Source organism: Hemicordylus capensis, chromosome 3 (genome assembly GCF_027244095.1).
Source record: "Hemicordylus capensis ecotype Gifberg chromosome 3, rHemCap1.1.pri, whole genome shotgun sequence".
Classification (NCBI taxonomy): domain Eukaryota; kingdom Metazoa; phylum Chordata; class Lepidosauria; order Squamata; family Cordylidae; genus Hemicordylus; species Hemicordylus capensis.
Genome location: NC_069659.1, coordinates 352,197,621 through 352,218,547, shown reverse-complemented (window position 1 = coordinate 352,218,547; position 20,927 = coordinate 352,197,621). Strand labels below are relative to the sequence as shown.

General features: G+C 51.8%; 1 protein-coding gene across 5 annotated transcripts in view; it reads right to left on the bottom strand.

Annotated features, from left to right (window-relative positions):
- ECEL1 (endothelin converting enzyme like 1) overlaps positions 1–20,927 on the bottom strand; it is a 139,266-nt gene that overhangs the window by 76,810 nt on the left and 41,529 nt on the right. For 2 of the 5 annotated variants that reach the window (XM_053304424.1, XM_053304428.1), the window contains exons 1-2: positions 4,707–4,780; positions 1,795–2,800 (exon numbers count right to left, since the gene is read on the bottom strand). In XM_053304424.1, coding sequence (XP_053160399.1) covers positions 1,795–2,556 — 762 coding nt within the window. In that variant the 5' untranslated portion in view covers positions 2,557–2,800; positions 4,707–4,780. Of the gene's footprint in view, positions 1–1,794; positions 2,801–3,616; positions 3,756–4,706; positions 4,837–20,927 lie in introns of those variants that run through there. The other 3 variants (XM_053304426.1, XM_053304427.1, XM_053304425.1) reach the window with 3 other exon arrangements.

Genomic DNA, 20,927 nt, shown 5'->3' with positions numbered 1-20,927 from the left:
ACTCCGACTCGACAGCACAACCTTTCCTTTACCTTTCCTACAAGCGGTGCACACATACCAAGGAGTCACAGCCCATCCCAGGTTCTCGGTGCAGTGAAAAAAACACGACAGGAAATGAAATCCATTTGATCCCAGTAATCTCTGATGTGGTTACTTGAGTGGAAAGCTAAAAAAGCATCTGAAATGGCAAAACTTCAGCTGGAGATGGGTGGGTTGGGTTTTGTTTTTTTTAATGAGAGAGTTGAAGGCAATTCAGAAGAGGGACCACAGCTTGTGGCTTGAACAAATAGGCGTGTTAAGCTTATGAAACAATACAGAAACCTGCAAACCTGTTTACCAGAGCCAAAAGAAATGTCTGTGTACTCTGCAGGCAGCTAAACCGCTCTCAAATCACTTGCAGTTCTCCTAAAACCCCATTGTCTGCCTTAGCTTTGCTGAATATGTATGACAGAGAAGGTAGGCAATGCATATGGAATATCTTGAAGGGATGGCTTCCTGTTGTTCAGAACTGGAAAATTAGATATGATACGGCTATAAATGCACATAATAATGTTTGAATTATGCAACTGTATTTAAAATAATAATAATCCTGAGATTTGATGGATTCCCTTTGGACACTGATTATAAAAGAAAAACAGAAGCAGATTCCAGAAGTGTGCTATCGCCATCTCATGGGACAAAAAGAATGAAATATCCTCTCAGGCTTGGGTCCGCAGGTGTAGTTGGACTACAACTCCCATCATCCCCAGTCACAATGGCTTTCATCCGTTGTAGTCCAACAAGTATCTGGAGACCCAAGTTTAAGAACCCCTGTTGGATGCACACACGCACATGCATGCATGCACACACACACACTTGTGGGCAGTGGTTGCCAGTGTGGGCAGATCAGGGGGGCAATAAACAAGACTCAGGTGAGACTGCTGCTGAATCCTCTCACCCTGCCCAGAATGCCTCTCTCTCCCTCGTTGCACCTGGCCGTGGCAATAAGCGTTTGCATGTGGGCTGGTCACCTGCTCCGTTTCCCAACCCTGCAAATGTCCAGTCTGCCGGCAAGGGGTTAAGACAGCAGTGAGGGACAGCATGGCAGCTGGGGCAGGGCGAGAGAAGTGAGAAGGAGCCTCCGCGGGCGGGGTGGGTGGGCCGTAAACAAGCCTCAGGTAAGGCTTCTTTACCACGACCCTGTGGGGGGGGGGGAGTAGAGGTAAAACTGAAAAATGAACAAGCGCATAGTGAAAGCAGAATTACCATGATGCGCGCGCGAGTCAATCAACTGTAGTGAACAAGAACCCGCCACTAGGGGTCGACAAAACCATAGATGTAAATGGCTCTAGGCTTGGCCAACCCTTGCAAGCTTGTCTCACTTAGCAGGATACTCCATATGAAGGGTTTGCTCTTTGTAGTGATTTAGCCAACATAGAACAGAAGAACACTTCTAGTGGATCAGACCAAAGGTCCATCGAGACATAGGAACATAGGAAGCTGCCGTATACTGAGTCAGACCCTTGGTCTATCTAGCTCAGCACTGTCTACACAGACTGGCAACAGCTTCTCCAAGGTTGCAGGCAGCAATCTCTCTCAGCCCTGTCTTGGAGAAGCCAGTTTCCTGCAGCAGACAATTAGATGCCTCCAGGAAGCCTACAAGCAGGGCATGAAGCCAGCAGCCCTCTTCTGTGGTTGCTCCCCAGCAACTGATATTCAGTGGTATACTGCCCCTGGCACTGGAGGTTCTATTCCCCCATCAGTGCTTATAGCTCATCTCCAGGTTATCTGCTCCCAGACCGCAGACTGACTTACCCGAATGACATAGCGGGAGGAATTCTTGTCGTCCAAGTTGACGGTGAGCGAGAAGAAGACGGCCGTGCTGTAGACCCCCTGGGTCTTGTAGAGCAGTTCGTTGAAATCCCAGCGGGCTTGCCTGCCAGCGGCCGCCATGTCCCAGCCGCCGCAGTCCTCGATGACCTCCAGCATGGGGCGGGCACCCTGCCGGTCAATCTCAGCCATGTCCAGGCAGGAGCGGAAGAACTCCTTCACCTTGCGCTCCGCGGAGGCCGGGTAGGGCCGCCGGACCGGCCGCAGCAGCAAGCGCTGGAGTTTCTCCTCGTTCTGCTCGCCGATGGCGGCGATGATGCCGTAGATGAGCTTGTCCTCGGGGATGCCGTGCTTGCGCAGCCAGCCGCCGCAGGCGAAGGAGTAGAAGTCCTTGCAGGGGTCAATGGAGGTGTCAATGTTGCTGGCAATGAAGCGGGAGGCCTTGAAGAAGGCCTTCCGCTTCGGGCAGCCCTCGAAGCAGAAGGCGTCGTGCTCCAGGGCCAGGTACTTCAGCGCCAGGATGCAGCCCAGGATGACGCAGAGCCCCGCCGCGAAGACCAGCCCCGAGAGCAGGCAGATCTCGCGCCGGCTCCAGCGGGGCAGCCCGCAGCGCGGCTTCTTGGGGCCGGCCGCGGCCAGCTGCAGGTTGAAGCCGTTGGGCAGGGTGCCGCTGCTGCTGTACTTGCTCAAGTACTTCACCTCCTGGAACTCGTCGTAGTGGGCCGTCAGGGAGTAGGTCTTCTCCATGCTGGGGGCGGGCAGGGCTGGCCCACCGAGGCAGGCGCTGGGGCCGCGGGGCAGAGCGGAGGGTCACAGGGCGGGCATGGCGTGCGGCAGCCGTGTGTCCAGGAGGGGGCGCTCAAGGCAGGCGGCTCATGGGCAGGCTCCTTGGCAGAAAGGGAGGGAATCCCGCCGGGGTGGGGGGCCGCACAAACTCCCTCGGAGAGCAGATGGAGATGGAGTCCTCCTCCGTGGGGAGGCAAGGGCTGCTCTGGAAAAGAGAGATTTCCATTAAGAGGAGAGCGGAGAGACTTCCCTGAGCCTCTCATGGAACAACACAGCTCCCTGTCTGGTGGCATCCCTGACTCCCTGCTAGGGCATGCAAAAGCCTGCCTCTTTGGGGTGGTGGACTAATAAGTCCCTGTCCCCCCCCCCCAAAAAAAACACTGTCCCATTCTTGCTGGTTACAAGCTACCTTGGGCAATGGGGAAGATGAGATTTCAGTTCTGTCTCCCCGCCCCACCCCCGCCACACACAATTCCTTACCCCTCCATTTTCTCCCCAATTCTCCCAGGATTCCCCCCCCAGTTGTTTTTTAACGTTTTCTCCGGTTTTTTAACAGTTTTTTCCGCTTTCCTCAGCTCTTCTTCTCCCCCACCCCCACAACTGTCCTTAGCCCTCTGTTTGCTCTCCAGTTCTCCCAGGACACCCCCCCCATGTTTTGTTTTGTTTTAAAGAGGGGTCTGTAGCGTGGGGAGGAGCCCCCACCTCCTAACAGGGCAAGAAGGGGTGAGGACGGGACAGAGGTTGGAAGGCCATTGTCCCTCCCCCCACCCCACCCCTGAAAAAAGAAGCCGCTTCCCACGGGAAAAGGCACGCATCTCTTTGGAGGGCTTCAACAGGCGACCATTCGAGCCATTCCCTTCTTTTTAATCGTCTCCCCCCAACCGTACCTTGAAAAAGGAAAAAGGAGCCCCCCTCCCGGAATGGATCTAGCTGCGGACCAAGCGGGGGCCATGCCCCTGCCCCCTCCCCAGGCCTGGCCAGCATCAAAGACTTTCCCAGCCCAGCACAAAGGAGGACCGACCGAGGTAATGGACGAAGGCGTCGCGCGCCGACGAGCTGGGGGAACGGACCCCCAGCTCTGCCTGGGATGGGGATGGGATCAACACGAGATGGGGGGCGGAGGGGGCGAGAAAACGTGCGGCTTCCAACTTCCTCGCCCCCCACCCGGGTTGTCCTGCCCTGGACCCTGAAGGGGGGGCGGCTAGGCTAGGGCTGCGCACGGGATCCTGCGGCCGGGCGGGCGGGCGGGCGGAGCAGCTCTTCAGCCCCTTCCTCTTGGATGATCGAGGTCTGGCTTGACCGAGCGGCTGCGAAGCGGTGTTCCAAGGGCGCGGAGTCCAAAGCTGCCCCGACAGACTGACTGCCCGTCCCGCCACCAAGGCTGGGCTCTCTCTCGCCGGCTCGCTCCCAGACGGAGACGAGGCTCTTGCCAGCCACGGGTCCATCTCCGGGCCGAGGAGGAGCCGGGCGGACGGGACGGTGGGCATTCGGCTGGGGGACGCCGGACTTGGCCATCCACTCCCGGCCAGGGCGAGACCACTTTGGGTCCGCCCATCAGCTTGCTGAGGCTGGCAGAGGAGGAAGAGTTTGCAAGCGGCCAGCCCGTTAGTTGGATCGGGACCTCCCGACCTCTGCCCAACTTCCCCTCGTGGGGGGGGGGGATCAGCCTCTCCTCAAGTGGGGAGGGAGGGGGAAAATGATGCGCGCCCCCCCCCGGCTTCTCCATTGTTCTTCTTCGCAGCTTCTCGCCACCTTCCCAAGAGCGCAACAATTTCCTGGGGCAGCCCCGCCCGGGGGGTTGCCCCAGCTCCCCCCGCCCCGCCCCGCCCCGCCATTCCATCCCGATCCAGGACAGCGGAGCCTGGCCCCCGACCCCCTTCCCTTCGCGGCTTCCCCAGCCGAGGAGCCCCGCAGCGCCGGCAGCCCGCGACTGCGCCCCGGCGCCACCTCTCCCGCAGCAACAGCGCGGCGCAAGGCGGCCGCCGGGAAAGAAAGAAAGTTGCAGCGGCCCCGGCTCCGACCAGCACCGCACACCCGCTCCGCTGCTCCCCCTCCGTCAGGAGCGGGACTGGGGGGCTCCTGGGCCCGATCCGCCCCGCAGCAGAGCTCACCCCCCAGTTGCGCGCAGCAGACGCGGAGCGCTCGGAGCCTCCTCCGCCAAGGACTGGCGCGCAGCGAGGCAGAGAGGGAGCATCGATCGTAGCCCTTGCCGCCGCCGCGCCCCCCCCCCCACCCCCCGCCGGCCACCCAGGGCCCGATTCTCCTCCCCAAATATCTGTCGGAGGGCTCGTGTAGTCGCCTGGATCGGAGCTGCAGCCTGCCGGGGAGGGGGGGGAGCAGGGGGGGAGGAGGAGGGGGGCTTCGCCTCAGTCCCTCCCAGCCCCTCTTTGCGGGCTCTCCCAGCCCACCCACCCCTCCCCCCTTGAAAGTGGCAATCCGTTCGATTATTATGCAAATGGCCGGGCATTGCCGGAGCTGAAAAGTCTTACCTCATCCCTTCAACTGCTGAGACGCATCAGAGAGAGAGAGAGAGAGAGAGAGAGAGGAAAAAGAAAGAGGGAGGCAGAGGAAAGAGGGGGGAAGCCACGTTCCCCTGTGAGAGAGGCCCCCGGAGAGGAGGGGGCTGCAGGGGAAGGGGGACCCCGGTAACTCACCTGCAAGGGGGAGACCCCTCTGGAAAGAGGAGCTCGAGAAAGACACCTGAGGGGAGGAATCCTGGGCGAGGGAGGGGAGACCCCACTGGGTGGGAAGGAGTGGGGGAGGGAGAGACCCCTTCTAGCTGCAGGCAGGTGAAGCCCCCAGCCCTGGGCTTGCAGATGCTTTCGGGACAGAGAGGGCAGGATGAGGGCACCCCTGGTAAAGTCTTTCAGTTGCCAACTCAGTCTGGCTAACTCCCTCGACCCACCTGGAGCACCTTTCCTGCCCTGCCCTTGACACTGTGGGGCTCTGCTTGTGGAGTGGGGATTGTGAGAGCGTGGAGACTGAAAGGGGTGGGTGCATCAAGCGAAGGCAAGGGGGGTTCTGCTTGGGTGGGACTAGATGACCTCAGGAGCTCCTCCCGCCGGAGCAGGTGATCTTCCAGAGCAGTCAGTCCCAAGGAAGACCTGCCTGCCTGCATGTCTGGGAGACGGCGGGTGGAATAGGAGACTGTGAAGGAGGTGGTGGGGCTGGAAGCAGCTCTTGCATGCTCCAGGCGGGGTGCGCGTGCGTGCCTGTGTGGCTGCCAGGAAAAGTGGAGTTGGGCGTGGACAGTGGGAGTTTGATCATCCCTCCCTTCCTCTCTCCCTCTCCCCCCACTCCACTTTCAATATCCAGATTGAATCCAATCGGGAACATAACGCTGCATTGCAGATGAATCCCCACCAGAAGTACGCCTCCCACAGCAGGTGTCACCAGTGGAGATTTATAGCCCATCAATTATAGCGGGTGTCACTCTGCTCCGGGTAAATCAAAAAGGGTTGAATATTAATGGGGGCCAAGCCACGCACACCTGCAGCAAGGGGGGCCCACTAGCACGTTGCAGAGGGCATAGAGGTTGGCTCCTCTGTGGGATGTTGACAGTGCGCAGTGCTAACCTTGCAGGCACATCTGAGCGAAAGGAGATACCTGGACTGATCATCTATTTAACTTATTGATCATAAAGACTGATCAAGTCTATTTATCTGAATAGTGTTTAATATTTACAGAGCATTTTAGAGTGCCCAAAGAGTAGCACATATATGTTTGTCTCTGGCAGCTGTACAACAAGCAAGCTAGGTAGGCCAGTTTTATTATCTGCCTATTGCAGATGGAGGAAGGGGAAGAAGAATTCCTTCAGACATGTGAAAGCCTGCCCAAATGAAGAGAACAGAAAGGGACACAAACTCTGGCAAAAGAAATGCAAAGATAAAATGAGGGAGGCGAAAAGAGAGTTTGAGGATGATGAGGGAGTGAAATGAGTTCTTTGCATCTGTCTTCATGGTAGAGGATACTGAGCACATACCTGTGCCTTAACCGAGCTTCTCAGGGACTGAGGCTAAAGAACTGAGTCAGACAGAGGTGATGGGAGATGACATTCTAAGCTGTCTGGAAAAATTAAAAATTAATAAATCGCCAGGGCCAGGGCCATCCGAGAGTCCTTAAAGTACTCAAATGTGAAATGACCAACCTCCTTGCAAAAATTAGTAACTTATCCTACCATCAGGCTCTGTACCAGAGGACTGGAAAGCAGCCAATGTATACCAGTTTTCAAAAAGGGATCCAGGGATGATCTGGGAAGTTACAGGCTGGTTAGCTTAATGTCTGTGCCGGACAAACTGATGGTAAGCATTCTCAAAGATAAAACTGTTAAGCATACAGAAGAACAGACCCAGCTGAAGGAGAACCAGCATGGCTTCTGCAAGGGCAAGTCTTGCCTCACTAAACTTTTGGAGTTCTTTGAGAGTGTCAACAGGCGTGTGGATAGAGGTGATCAGGCGGACATAGTATACTTGGACTTTCAAAAAGCTTTCGATAAAGTTCCTCTTGTATGGATTGGTAAGTGGTTGAAGGAGAGGGTAGGGATAAATGGAAGGTTTTCACAATGGAGGGAAGAAAGAAGTGGGGTCCCCCAAGGATCTCTACTGGGACCAGTGCTCCTTAACTTGTTCATAAATGATCCAGAAGTTGGGGGTAAGCAGCGAGGTTGCCAAATGTGCAGATGACACCAAACCATTTAGGGTGGTGAAATCCAAAACAGATTTTGAGCAGCTTGAAAAGAATCTCTCCAAACTTGGGGAGTGGGCAACAAAATGGCAAATGCAGTTCAATGTTAGCAAGTGTAAAGTGATGCATACTGGGGCAAAACCTCCCAGTTTCACATATATGCTAATGGACTCTGAGCTGTCCTGACTGATGGGGTCAGTCACTGACAAGAGCTGCTTTTGTGGTAGCAAGCATGAATGGGAGACATGTGGTTTGCATTTGAATGGGAGACCACATGTGAGCACTGGAAGATATTCCCCTGAGGTGACGGGGCCATACCTCATTGGAAGAGCACCTGCAGTCTTGCATGCAGAAGAGTCCAAGTCCCCTACCTGGCAGCATCTCCAAGTTAGGGCTGAGAAACACTCCTGCCTGCGACCTGGGAGACGCTGCTGCCAGTCTGGGTAGACAATACTGAGCTAGATGGACCAATGGTTTGATTTGGTAGAAAGCAGCTGCCTATGTTCCTATGACCAGGAGAGGGATTTTGGTGTTGTGGTGGACAGCTTGTTGGAAGTGTCAACTCAGTGCGCAGCAACTGTGAAAAAGGCCAGTTCCATGCTTGGAATCATTAGGAAGGGGATTGAAAATAAAACTGCTAATATTATCGTGTCCTTATACAAATATATGATGCAGCCACATTTGGAGTATTGTGTACAGTTCTGGTCACAATATCTCAAAAAGGACATTATAGGATTGAAGAAGGTGTAGAAGAGGACAACCAAGATGATCAGGGGCCCGAAGCACCTTCCTTACGAGGCAATGCTGCAAGACCTGGGGCTTTTTAGTTTAGAAAAAAGACAATGGAGGGGCAACATGATAGAGGTCTATAAAATTATGTATGGAGTAGAGAGAGAGGATAGAGAGAAAATTTCCTCCCCCTCGCACAGCAATAGAACCAGGGGTCATCCCATGAAATTGACTGCCAAGAAACTTAGGACTGACAAAAGGAAGCACTTTCCCACACAACACTTAATTAACCTATGGAATTCTCTTCCACAAGATGGGACAGCCACTAGCCTGGATGGCTTTAAGAAGGGCTTAGACAAATTCACGGAGGTCAGGTCTATCAATGGCTACTAGTCCGAGGGCTATAGGCCACCTCCAGCCTCGGAGGCAAGATGCCTCTGATTACCAGTTGCAGGGGAGCCACAGCAGGAGAGAGGGCCTGTCCTCACCTCTTGCCTGTGGGCTTCCCAGTGGCATCTGGTGGGCCACTGTGTGAAAAGAGATGCTGGACTAGATGGGCCTCCTTGGGCCTGATCCAGCAGGGCTGTTCTTAGAATAAGCCAAAATTGGTCAGTTTCCCCTCAGCTACTGCACCACTGGAGGGATGCTATGCTGGGGTTGGACAGGGTCAGGTGCTCTCCCTCTGCTGCACGTCATGGACACTAGCCTGTTGGTCAATCCCTGGAACAATCAAAGAAGCTCCTGGAGCAGGGAGAATGTTTTCCAACGGTGGATGGAGTCATAGCTCACTAGCAACAGCACCTGCTTTGTATGCAGAAAGGTCCTAGGTTCAGTCTCCAGGTAGGGCTGGAAAGGAGCCTAGAGTCTGAAATCGTGGAGAACTGCTGGGGGTGATGGACATCATCATCATCATCTACACTTTATCTCCCGCTCTTCCTCCAAGCAGCCCCGAGCGGTGTACTACATACTTAAGTTTCTCTTTCACAACAACCCTGTGAAGTAGGTTAGGCTGAGCGAGAAGTGACTGGCCCAGAGTCACCCAGCTAGTATCATGGCTGAATGGAGATTTGAACTCGGGTCTCCCCGGTCCTAGTCCAGCACTCTAACCACTACACCACGCTGGCTGTGTCCAGCAACATCTGGGAGCTACAGACTTGGGGGTCTCTGGTGCAGACAATACCGAACCAGATGGCCCGGGGGTCTCCTTCAGTAGAAGGCAGCTTCCAACATTGACCTTTGATTGCTGGCCAGCAGCTCCCATTCATCTGGAGGGCACCTGTGCAGCAGAAAGGCCGCTGCAGGGGGCCTTGCCCAGCCAAGAAAGGCCATCGCTGCAGATTTGGGGCCCAGCCCAGCCCGTGAGAAGCACCTGGGAGACCCGCTAGTTGCAGCCCGAGAGTCAAGGACGCGTTCAGCGGGCCTTCCCTTTGGCTGGGTGATGCGTGGAGGTGTTGGGAGAGAACACAAGAGAGGGACACCTTCCAAAGGACGTCGGCTGCTCGAGTGGTGGCTAAAGTCCCAGCCTCATGGTGCAGAGCCTTTGTGGTCAATTGGCAGTCCGCATGCAATCTTGTTCAAACAGGAGGCATAATGCAGATGGCGACTCTGGTCAGCAACTAGTTGGGCCAAAGGGCTCCCATGATAAAAGTGGGACTAGGGCCGGGGAGAGCTGGTCTTGCGGTAGCAAGCATGACTTGTCCCCTTAGCTAAGCAGGGTCTGCCCTGGTTGCATATGAATGGGAGACTTGATGTGTGAGCACTGCAAGATATTCCCCTCAGGGAAGAGAAGAAGGTTCCAAGTTCCCTCCCTGGCTTCTCCAAGATAGGGCCGAGAGAGATTTCTGCCTGCAACCTTGGAGAAGCCGCTGCCAGTCTGTGAAGACAATCCTGAGCTAGATAGACCAATGGTCTGACTCTGTATATGGCAGCTTCCTATATTCCTATGTTCCCAACTCCCCATTCAGCCATGAGCCTTGCTGGGTGACTCTGGGCCAGTCACTTCTCTCTCAGCCTAACCTACTTCACAGGGCTGTTGTGAGGAGAAACCTAAGTATGTAGTACACTGCTCTGGGCTCCTTGGAGGAAGAGCAGGATATAACATGTAAAATTAATTTTTTTTTTAAGGGTCTGGGGGTGGGAGGCAAGACCAGTGTTCCCTCTAAGAGGGATTCCCAGATGTTGTTGACTACAACTCCCAGCATCCCCAACTGTAATAGCCTTTGTTTGAGGATTATGGGAGTTGTAGTCAACAACATCTGGGAATCCCTGCTTTAGGAAACACGAGGCAAGATCCACCACCCTCTCCCCAATATTCCTGCTAAGCCAAACCCCATTACCATAGATATTGTTCATCGACTCTTTTGGCTCAGGGATTGACAACTGGCAGCCAGATAGCACCACCAGGGGGCTGGCTTTGGCCCACAGGCTATTAGTCACCGATAAAGCTACATAGGAAGCTGCCAACCCGAGTCAGACCCTTGTTCCCTCTAGCTCAGGATTGTCTATATACTGACTGGCAGCAGCTCTCCAAGGTATCAGGCAGGAGTCTTTCCCAGCCCTACCTGGAGATGCTGCCAGGGATTAAACCTGAGACCTTCTGCAAGCAAAGCTGGTGCTCTCCCACTGAGTTATGACCACTGTCCGCTGACCCTTAGACTCGGACAGAGTTTCCTATTATGGGGTGCAGGGGGTGGGTCCATGCAGTCCATGGGAAAACCTCTGCTGCATTCAATTTAATTTGCTTCCTGCTGAGCTAGAATAAAGTTCAAAAAAGCCCAACACCTATCCAGAGAAGTTATGTTTTAAGTCCATGGGTAATCCCTGTGGATCTGCTGTGTGTGTGTGTGTGTGTGTGTGTGTGTGTGTGTGTGTGTGTGTTGATCTGCAGGTGCAAAAAGGGTTAAGTGAAGAGGACTTGGCCAGTAAGAATTACTATTTCCTTTGGGGATTCTCATGCTCCCATGGATTGCATCTCATGCTGAACAGGGATTACAAGCCTGGGGTCTGGGGGTGGGTTCAGGATGGGTAGGGGGAATGCTGGGGAAAATGTTTGTAAACCATATAATGCTTTCCAATAAAGATCGTGAACAACAAAACAGCCCAGGGATTATGACGTGGAGGGAGAGGGCCACCTGTGGATACAGAGGGTTGCAGGCTTGGAGGGACGTGTGCTGGAGAGCACATTGGCCATTGAAAGGCAAGGGGGGGGGGCTCAGACAGGAACAATGGGAGCTGCCTTATACTGAGTCAGACCCTTGGTCCATGCAGCTCAGTATTGTCTTCACAGACTGGCAGCGGCTTCTTCTCCAAGGTTGCAGGCAGGGATCTCTCTCAGCCCTGTCTGGAGATGCTGCCAGGGAGGGAACTTGGAGCCTTCTTCAGGCAAGCATACAGGTGCTCTTCCCAAAGCAGCCCCATCCCCTGAGGGGAATATCTTAGAGCGCTCACACAGGTGATCCCCCATTCAAATGTAAACCAGGGTAGAGCCTGCTCAGCAAAGGGGACAATCCATGCTTGCTGCCACAAGGTTCTGTGCAGCTGAGACAGGGGGCCAGGTACCCCCCCCCCGCCCCGTGATTCTCCTCTCCCTCTTTCAGGAGGGCATCTTGCCACCTTGCTGGCATCTCAGCGATCTGCTGCCCAAAGCGACTACCTTGCCTTGCCTCATGGAAGGGCGCCCCTGCTCACAGGTCGCCAGCATGTAAGCAGTCACCCTCCACTTACTTCTGCAAAACCCACCTTTGCTTTGATGGTTTGGAAGCAAACCTTCAGCCCCCATCCCCTACTAGAACTGGGGACAAGTCCTCGTCTCTGCAACCCTCACAGCATTTGCCCTTGCCGCCATATATTTATTCCAGATATCTCTCTTAAAAGGCAAAGCTTGCCTTTCCTCCTTAACACAGAGTTGCCCAGGGCAGCTCACAATCAAATCTGAAAACATCAATAAAAACAATCAAAAAAAGCAAACAAAGACTAAAACGGGGGGCGGGGGGGAGCGGCCAAGCAAATCAAAATATACACACGGTGCATAAACCAAGCAACTCAGATGCTTGCAAAAAGAGAAAAGTTTTCAACTGTCTGGGGAACACTGGTGGAGCGGGAGTTCCCTTTCCTCTGTTGCCTCCCCATGTCAATTTTAGTTTGTATGTTCCTTGGGGCAGGGACCTGTACTTTGTAAAGTCCTAGGGACAGTGATAAATTAGCAGTTCACTGTATCCTGGAGGAAGCAGGGGAGATAGATGTGGCAAATAATAAACAGAAAGTTATTCATGTTGGAAGCTAAGTTTTCAGCTCTAAAATATGGGATGAACTGATCAAGACCATCTCTAAGCACATGCAGAGTGCAGAGTATTTTGTGCACCACAAGCTCTTCAAGCAAGCTTGAGGTCCCCTGTCTGTCTCTCTAAGGGGGTCTCGAAGGAGGCGAGGGAAGGTGGCTGATCTTTAGGGAGCAGGATCCAGTGCCCCGGCTCGGAGAAGGGCAGCAGAGTCAGAAACAGAGGAGTGGAGGTGATGGCTCAACAGCGGAGCTCCTGCAGAGCAGAGCAAGTGGGGTTAGGTGTGGGGGAGAGAGGCCATTCCAGAGAAGAGAGGTGGACTAGCTTCACCGCAGGGAAGGAAGGCAGACTGAGGCTCATCACTCTTGCTCCTGCCGTTAAAGGTAAAGTGTGCCCTCAAGTCAATTTGACTCCTGGCACCCACAGAGCCCTGTGGTTGTCTTTGGTAGGATACAGGAGGGGTTTGCCATGGCCTCCTCCCACGCAGTATGAGATGATGCCTTTCAGCATCTTTCTATATTGCTGCTGCCCAATATAGGTGTTTCCCATAGTCTGGAAAACATACCAGTGGGGTTTCAAACCGGCAACCTTCTGCTTGTTAGTCAAGCATTTTCCTGCTGCAGGGAATTCCATTATTTCTCCTTAGTGCATAGAAAGGAGACCACAGAAAACTCCCTGAGAATGGAGTCTCTCCCGCCTTGATGCTTGCCACAGGGAGATTTGGGGCATGATGTGGATTAGCAGAGCGGGAGGGCCGGATTCCTGGCCTGGGGCCGCATTCTCCTGTGCATGCCCCAAATGTGGACTGTGCAAGGGCACCTGGGGATTATGCCGGAAGTTAACCAGTGGGACAGATTCAGTCTGGTTTATCTCTCCAGGCACCAAGATTTCATGGGCTTGCCCTTATGAGATAATAGCCTTCTCCCTAGATTGGGAACTCAAAAATGATGCACCCCAGACCTTCCCAGACCTTGACACCTTGTTGAAGGGTGGGGTGGAGGGCCCCTCTGTGGTTTTATGTGCTACAGTAGGAATGATCTATCCCTCCACCAGAACACACATGCCTTGTAATTAATGATGCCAGATACTTGCTCACACAGAGCTGTAAAAATAAAAGGAGGCACATAAGCACTGGAATCATAAATCCCAACCTTTTGCAAAGCACTAGAGATGTTTAGATTTTTTTGCACAGGTTGGGGGGGAGGAGGGATTTAAAAAGAAACCGCAAGCATTTCCTGCTTCCCACAGATTGTGGTATACTGAGCAGAGGATTAGGATCAAGGGAAATACACTTAGTGAGGCTAAACATCTCACCTCCGCACTCTATTCTGGAATAATTCAGGCGGGAGGAAAAGGAAAAGGATACCGTCTCCCCTTTCCAAAGTGCAGAACCCCACCCTATCTATCTATCTATCTATCTATCTATCTATCTATCTATCTATCTATCTATCTAATTTGTACACTGCCCCAAACTTTCATCTCTGGGTGGTTAACAACAACATAAAACAAGTTAAAAACATACACAAAACTTTAAACAATTTAAACAATTTAAAAGTCAAACACAGATTAAAACCTAACAATTTAAAAAGCTGAAAATGCTTGGGTGAAGAGGTGAGTTTTCAAACACTTTTAAAAAATTGTCAGAGATGGGGAGGATTGTATTTCTGTAGGGAGCGCATTCCACAATCTCGGGGCAACAGCAACCTGAGTTTATGGTAGTCAAGTTCTCTGGTTCAGATCTGGCAGCCAGCCCCGAACCTGAACCCTTTAGCACTTTATAGCACAGCAGAGGAAGGTTTCAGGAGAGTGATAAAGAAATTAAAGGATGCCTCATTTCCTCCCCTCCTGAATTCTGGGAAGCCACCTAATGGTGCAGCAGGGAAATGACTTCATTAGCATGCCAGAGGTTGCCTGTTTGAATCCCCGCTGATATGTTTCCCAGACTATGGGGAACACTTCTATCGGGCAGCAGCGATATAGGAAGATGCTGAAAGGCATCATCTCATACTGCGTGGGAGAAGGCAATGGTAAACCACTCCTGTATTCTACCAAAGAAAACCACAGGGCTCTGTAGGCACCACGAGTTGACACCAACAAGAAGGCACCCTTTTTAAAATCTGAATTCTGGGCCCTGCATTTTAAGGATGTTGGTAAACTGTGGGATGGCAACAAAGATGGCGATGGGTCTGGAAACCAGGAGCAGCTGAAGGAACTGGGTGAGGGTGAAGAGAAGACCAAGGGGAAATAGGAGAGACGCCGTCAAATACCAGAATGTAGGGCTGTCACTGAGGAGGAGGAGGAGTGGACTTGTTCTCTGTTGCTCTGGAGGGCAAGACCAGAACCAATGGGCTGAAACTGCACGGAAGCAGATGTAGATTTAGCAGTGACACTTAGTTCTCCAAGTAGGAACATAGGAAGCTGCCATATACTGAGTCAGACCATTGGTCTATCTAGCTCAGTATTGTCTTCACAGACTGGCAGCGGCTCCTGCAAGGTTGCAGGCAGGAGTTTCTCTCAGCCCTATCTTGGAGATGCTGCCAGGGAGGGAACTTTGAACCTTCTGCTCTTCCCAGAGCGGCTCCATCCCCTGAGGAGAATATCTTCCAGTGCTGACACTTCTAGTCTCCCATTCATATGCAACCAGGGTGGACCCTCCTTAGCTAAGGGGACAAGTCTTGCTTGCTACCACAAGACCAGCTCTCCTCCTGTAAGTGCAAGAGCTATTCAACTGTGGAACTGTCTGCCTCATGTAGTGGCAGGAAAAGCTCTCTGGAGGTTTTCAAACACAGGCTGGACAGCCATCTGCTAACCTGGCAAAGAGGCACCTTTTACCGTGGTGATTCTCTTTATTTAGCAGGGGGAGAGTAACTGGCCCTATCCACCCCCAGCACAGGACCTCCAGTGACTGTTGCTGGTGTCTATCTTCTGTTTCTTTTTAGATTGTGAGCCCTTTGGGGACAGGGATCCATCTTATTTATTTATTTATTTATTTATTTATTTATTTATTTATTTATTTCTCTGTGTAAACTGCTCTGAGCCATTTTTGGAAGGGCAGTATCGAACTCAAATAAATAAATAAACAAATAAATCTGTGAGGGATGCTCCAGCCGGTTCCGTCAATGAGCATGGGAAGACCTCCAAGGCCCCTTCCCAACACGAGGAAGCCTACCTGACTCAGCAAGCCCCAATGCTAACTCTGATGGATCCCCCATCATCCGAGGCCTACCCTCCAAAGCAAAGGTTTTCCAGGACTCTCCCATCTCTGTACACCGTTTGGGCTGCAATTCTTCTTTGCCAGGCAGGTGGTGGAGGCCCTGCAGCGGTTGACGGACGGGAAGAGCTCCTCTCCTGCGGGATGCATCATCTGTCATGAGCAAGACACAGCGGAGCATTTGTCCCTGGAAGCAGCTGCTGCAGAGTGAAGTGAGCGGCACTTGAAAGGGTCTCCAGGTTATTTATGCTGCTAAGTTCTAGGCTGCTCTGAGTTCTGGCAGTGGGAAGGGGCCTTTTCTGCCACACACACTGTCCTAGCCCAGGGAACTTACCCTGGGTGGACTGGCAAACCGCAGAAGGATGCTGCTAAACAGATCTGGCAAGCAGATCTGGCAAGCATAGAGAGTCTTGGAAGGGGTGGAGGAAAGAGACCTGGAGAACACGCAGCAAGGGGTCTGCTGCAGTGGTCCCCTACCTGTGGTCCTCCAGAAGTTGCTGAACTACAACTCCCATCCTCCCCAGTCACAGTAAACTGTAGCTGGGAATGATAGGAGTTGTAGTTCAGCAACATCTGGAAGACCACAGGTGGGGGGACCCTTGGTCAATTGCCTATTGTTTGAGAGGCGGCAGCTATATTTATTTATTTATCTGTCATATTTTTATACTGCCTGATATGCACATCTCTAGGTGGCGTGCAAAATTTAAAACAATATAAAAGGTAAAAGCAGATTTAAGAGCCACAAAACACAATAAAAACGTCATACAGCAAGTTGTTAAAACAAATTATTTAAAAAAATGATACACATCAGAGTCTGAGGCCACAGATATATAAGCCAGCACCCCCCCCCCTCCACACACACACCCCAGACTTTCCTGGAGTAGTTTTTCAACTTTTGCAACTAGATTACGGGTCACCTAATGGCACAGTGGGGAAGGAACCTGCCTAGGCTGTGGTTTGAATCCCCACTGGTGTGTTTCCCAGATTACAGGAAACTCCTCTATTGGGCAACAGCGGTATAGGAAGATGCTGAAAGGCATCATCTCACACTGTGCAGGAGATGGGAATGGTAAACCCCTCCTATTTTCTACCAAGAAAACCACATTTATTTATTTATTTATTACATTTATATCCCGCTCTTCCTCCAAGGAGCCCAGAGCAGTGTACTACATACCACATGGCTCTGTGGTCGCCAGGAGTCGGCACCGACTTGATGGCACAACCAACCTCCCCCTGTCTACGCTTCATCTCCTGACTGAGCCCTTCAAGCCATAGATGCTCAGGGATGCTCAACCTGAGTCCCTAGATGGTGATGGACTGCAGCTCCCATCAGCCCCAGCTAAAATGGCCCGAGATGAGGGGAGCCGTAGAGGGGCTCATCCGGGGACCCAAATTTGTGAATCCCTGATATGCCATCATCTCTTTGACCGAAAAACAACCCAAATGCTCACTGCGTACTGACCTGGGTGGACCGATGACCTACCTGCCCTGACTGGCAGTGGCTCTCCAAGGTTTCAGGCAGGGAAAGGTCTCTCTCAGCCTCACCCGGACATGCTGCTGCCAGTGACGGAATTTAATGGAGTCGTAAAAGGTCCCAGGTTCACTCCCTGGCAGCATCTCTGGGTAAGGCTGGGAAAGACTCCTGCCTGGAACCTTGGAGAGCTGCTGCCAGTTGGTGTGTAGACAGCACTGAGCTAGATGGACCAAGGGTCTGACTCAGCATAAGACTGCTTCCTGTGTATCTGGAACTTTCTGCATGCAATGCATGTGCTTTACCACTGCGCTATGGCCCCTCCCCTAACGGAGAGCTCCTCCCCCTACACCAGGCTCCACCCCTGAGGCAGCAGGCACAGCCACGCACTGTCCACCCATGAGGCATCACTGTCCCACCTGGCTCCACCCCAATCTGACAAGCCCCACCCCTTAGCTCCCAAGCTCCACCCATGCATCACAGGCCTTGGGTCCCAAGGTGTCTGGCAGCCCATCAGAGGGGCTCAGCGCTAAGGATCCTCCTGGCACGCAGCGCCAGCCAGGAGTTTTCTGGTTCAAGTCCCGGCTGATCCTGACCCGTCTGGAGAAGCAGAGCTCTGAGCCCAAGAAACCAGCGGCCTCAGCAACAGGAAGCGTTGTTGATAGCAAATTCGACCATTAGAAATCACAGAGGGCGGCTTTATGACTTCGCTTTGTCATTTTTAGTTTTGTCATTACATATTAAGTTAAAAACACCCGCAGACGGCAGCGAGAAATGCTGCGTCTCAAGCTGCTGCAGGGAATGGTGTTTACACACAAATCATGCAGTAGATCAGCAAATAAACAACCCAGGCTCTGTTTCTTTCTCATCCAAGCACTTCGGACATCAGAGTCATAATTGTCGGGCTCATTAAACCTAAGCGCATGCATGAGCAAAGGGATGGCTTTGAATGTTGCAAGAGAAGGAGAGAAGCGGTTCGGAGGCTGTTTGAGAGGCTTGCAGGTTTTTCAGTTCAGTTTGGGCGCCTCACCACGTTCAGCCAGGGAGTGTCTCCAAATCCCAACTACACTGTCACAGCAAGAAGCAGATGTGGCATTTAATCCAGAGTTTCTCAACCTTGGGTTCCCAGATTTTTGGGCTACAACTCCCATCACCCCCTGCCACTACAGCAGGGGATGATTGGAGTTGTAATCCCACATAACCTGGGGAACCTCAAAGTTGAGAATGCCTGATTTAACCCAAAAGGGGAAGGTGATGCAGAAAGGGCAGCTGCCTGTGACCCAAACACCTTTCCGGCCCCTGGTGTAGGGAGAGAGGAGGCTACTGACTGAGCCTTCTTCTGCCCATTCCATTCCTTCCGAGTGCTGTTGTTTGCTCCCCTCCCTTGTGTGCTATGCAGCACATCTGGAGTACCCAAAGAAGGTTGGAGATCATAAACTACGGAGGAAATGGGTGGGAGAAGCAGCACCTCCCTCATTTCCTGTTGCATCAAAAGATTGAAAGGTTTATCAGCCGTGTCCACTTTGCTGGGTGGCAACCCTAAGGACAAAAGGCAACTCCAGCAGACCTGCAGAGAATGCCTTGTTCCAGAATCAAACGCTCTGCAGAACATTTGTTTCTGGAACATTTAGCACTTTTGGGTCGCTAGGGCCCTTCCTCAGGAAAATGATCCCCAAGTCCCCAACTAGTGAAGAAGTTCCAGGCAGGGCCAGCATTTGGAGCACACGAGAGCTGTCCTTCTCTGGACTGAGGGGGGGGGGGGACAGAAGGCTAAAAGGTCCAGGTGAGAGCTGGTGGCAGGGCTCTTTGGTAAGACGGAACTGCCCACCCTCTTGTGAGCCACCCAGAGAACTATTTGTTATGGGGCTGCTAACAAATAAGAACATTTGCTGGATCAGGCCCAAGGAAGCCCATCTAGTCCAGCATCCTGTTTCACACAGTGGCCCACCAGATGCCGCTGGAAGCCACAGGCTGGAGTTGAGGGCGTGCCCTCCCTCCTGCTGTTAAAGGTAAAGTGTGCCATCAAGTCGATTTCGACTCCTGGCGACCACAGAGCCCTGTGGTTGTCTTTGGTAGAATACAGGAGGAGTTTGCCATTGCCTTCTCCCGTGCAGTATGAGAGGATGCCTTTCAGCACCTTCCTATATCACTGCTGCCCAATATAGTACTAGCGGGGATTCAAACCAGCAACCTCCTGCTTGTTAGTCAAGCATTTCCTCGCTGTACCATTAGGTGGCTACTCCCTCCTGCTGTTGCTCCCCTGCAACTGGTACTCAGAGGCATCCTGCCTTTGAGGCTGGAGGTGGCCTATCGCCCTCTGACTAGTAGCCGTTAATAGACTTCTCCTCCATGAAGTTATCCAAACCCCTCTTAAAGCCATCCAGGTTGTTGGCTGTCACTATATCTTATGGCAGAGAATTCTACAAGTTGATTATGTGTTATGTGAAAAAGTTCCGTTTGCTGGCTCTAAATTTCCTGGCAATCAATTTCATGGGATGACCTCTGGTTCTAGAGTTATGTGAAAGGGAGAATAATTTCTCTCTATCCACTTTCTCCACTTCATGCATGGTTTTATAGACCTCTATCATGTCTCCCCGCAGTCGTCTTTTTTCTAAACTAAATAGCCCCAGGTGTTGTAGCCTTGCCTTATATATATAAGTGTATTAATTTGTTAATAAAATTATTATGAGACATTGGGGGTTTTGGAAGAGGACTGGTTGACAATGGGACAGGATTGGCTAATTGTTGTCAATTTTGCTGGGTCATAATATTGAGTAACTGTATTTAAGAGCACGTTTCAGCCACTACTGTATAGCACTGAAGCTGATGTGTCACATCGAAACGTCTGCTAATTTAAACAACTGCTTTAATGTTTTTATTATGCATTAAATAGGTCTTTGGGAAAAATCATTATCATCATCTGTATTCTATTTGTCCCTTCACAGGAACATAGGAAGCTGCCATATACCAAATTGGACCCTTGGTCCACTTAGCTCAGGACTGTCTACCCAGACTGGCAGCAGCTTCTCCAAGGATGCAGGCAGGAGTCTCTCTCAGCCCTGCTTTGGAGATGCTGCCAATGGGAGGAACCCGGAACCTTCTTCATGCAAGCAGGAAGGTGCTCATCCCAGAGCGGCCCGATCCTCTAAGAAGAATATCTTACAGTGCACTCACATGTAGTCTCCCATTCAAATACAAAACAGGGCAGGCCCTGCTTAGCAAAGGGCACAGTTCATGCTAGCACAAGGCCCTTCTTGAGAGTTACCATCTCACTTGTGTGTTTTTGTGTGGGTTTCATTTGTGTTCTTTAGCCAAATAAAGTCCATGATTTGGCTAAAGGGAAGATTTTCAATGCTTAACATCGTGGGTGTTTTTACAATTACTGCACAGAATATTTTTGTAACTGTTGTATTTATGTATTGTTGATTGCGTTGATTTGATGTGAGTTATTACCAAATCAATTACTGAAATGCTGTTATGTTCGCAATATGCATTTGTATACTGAACAGTCTGGAAATGTTATTCTTATCTCCCACCCCCCCACCCCCCCACCCCCCGGCCATATATTTCTACTGCATTATTGTCTTTCCAATGTGTCTGAGTTGTTTAGGCACAGGTTTATTGTGGGAAAGCAGCACACAAATAAATGGGTGATGGAGGAATAGGATGTCCCAAGCAGTATTTCTTGAGCATGCACAGTGTGTTTACAGGCTTCTGTGAAACAGAGGGTCGATATAAACAGAGAGTTTTCACAATAGAGGGAAGTAAGAAGTGGGGTCCCCCAGGGATCTGTACACAGACTGGTGCTTTTTAATTTATTCATAAATGATCTAGAAGTTGGGGTAAGCAGAGAGGTGGCCAAATTTGCAGACAATACCAAACTATTTAGGGTAGTGAAATCCAAAATGGATTTTGAGGAACTCCAAAAGGATTTCTCCAAACTGGGAAAGTGGGCAAAAAA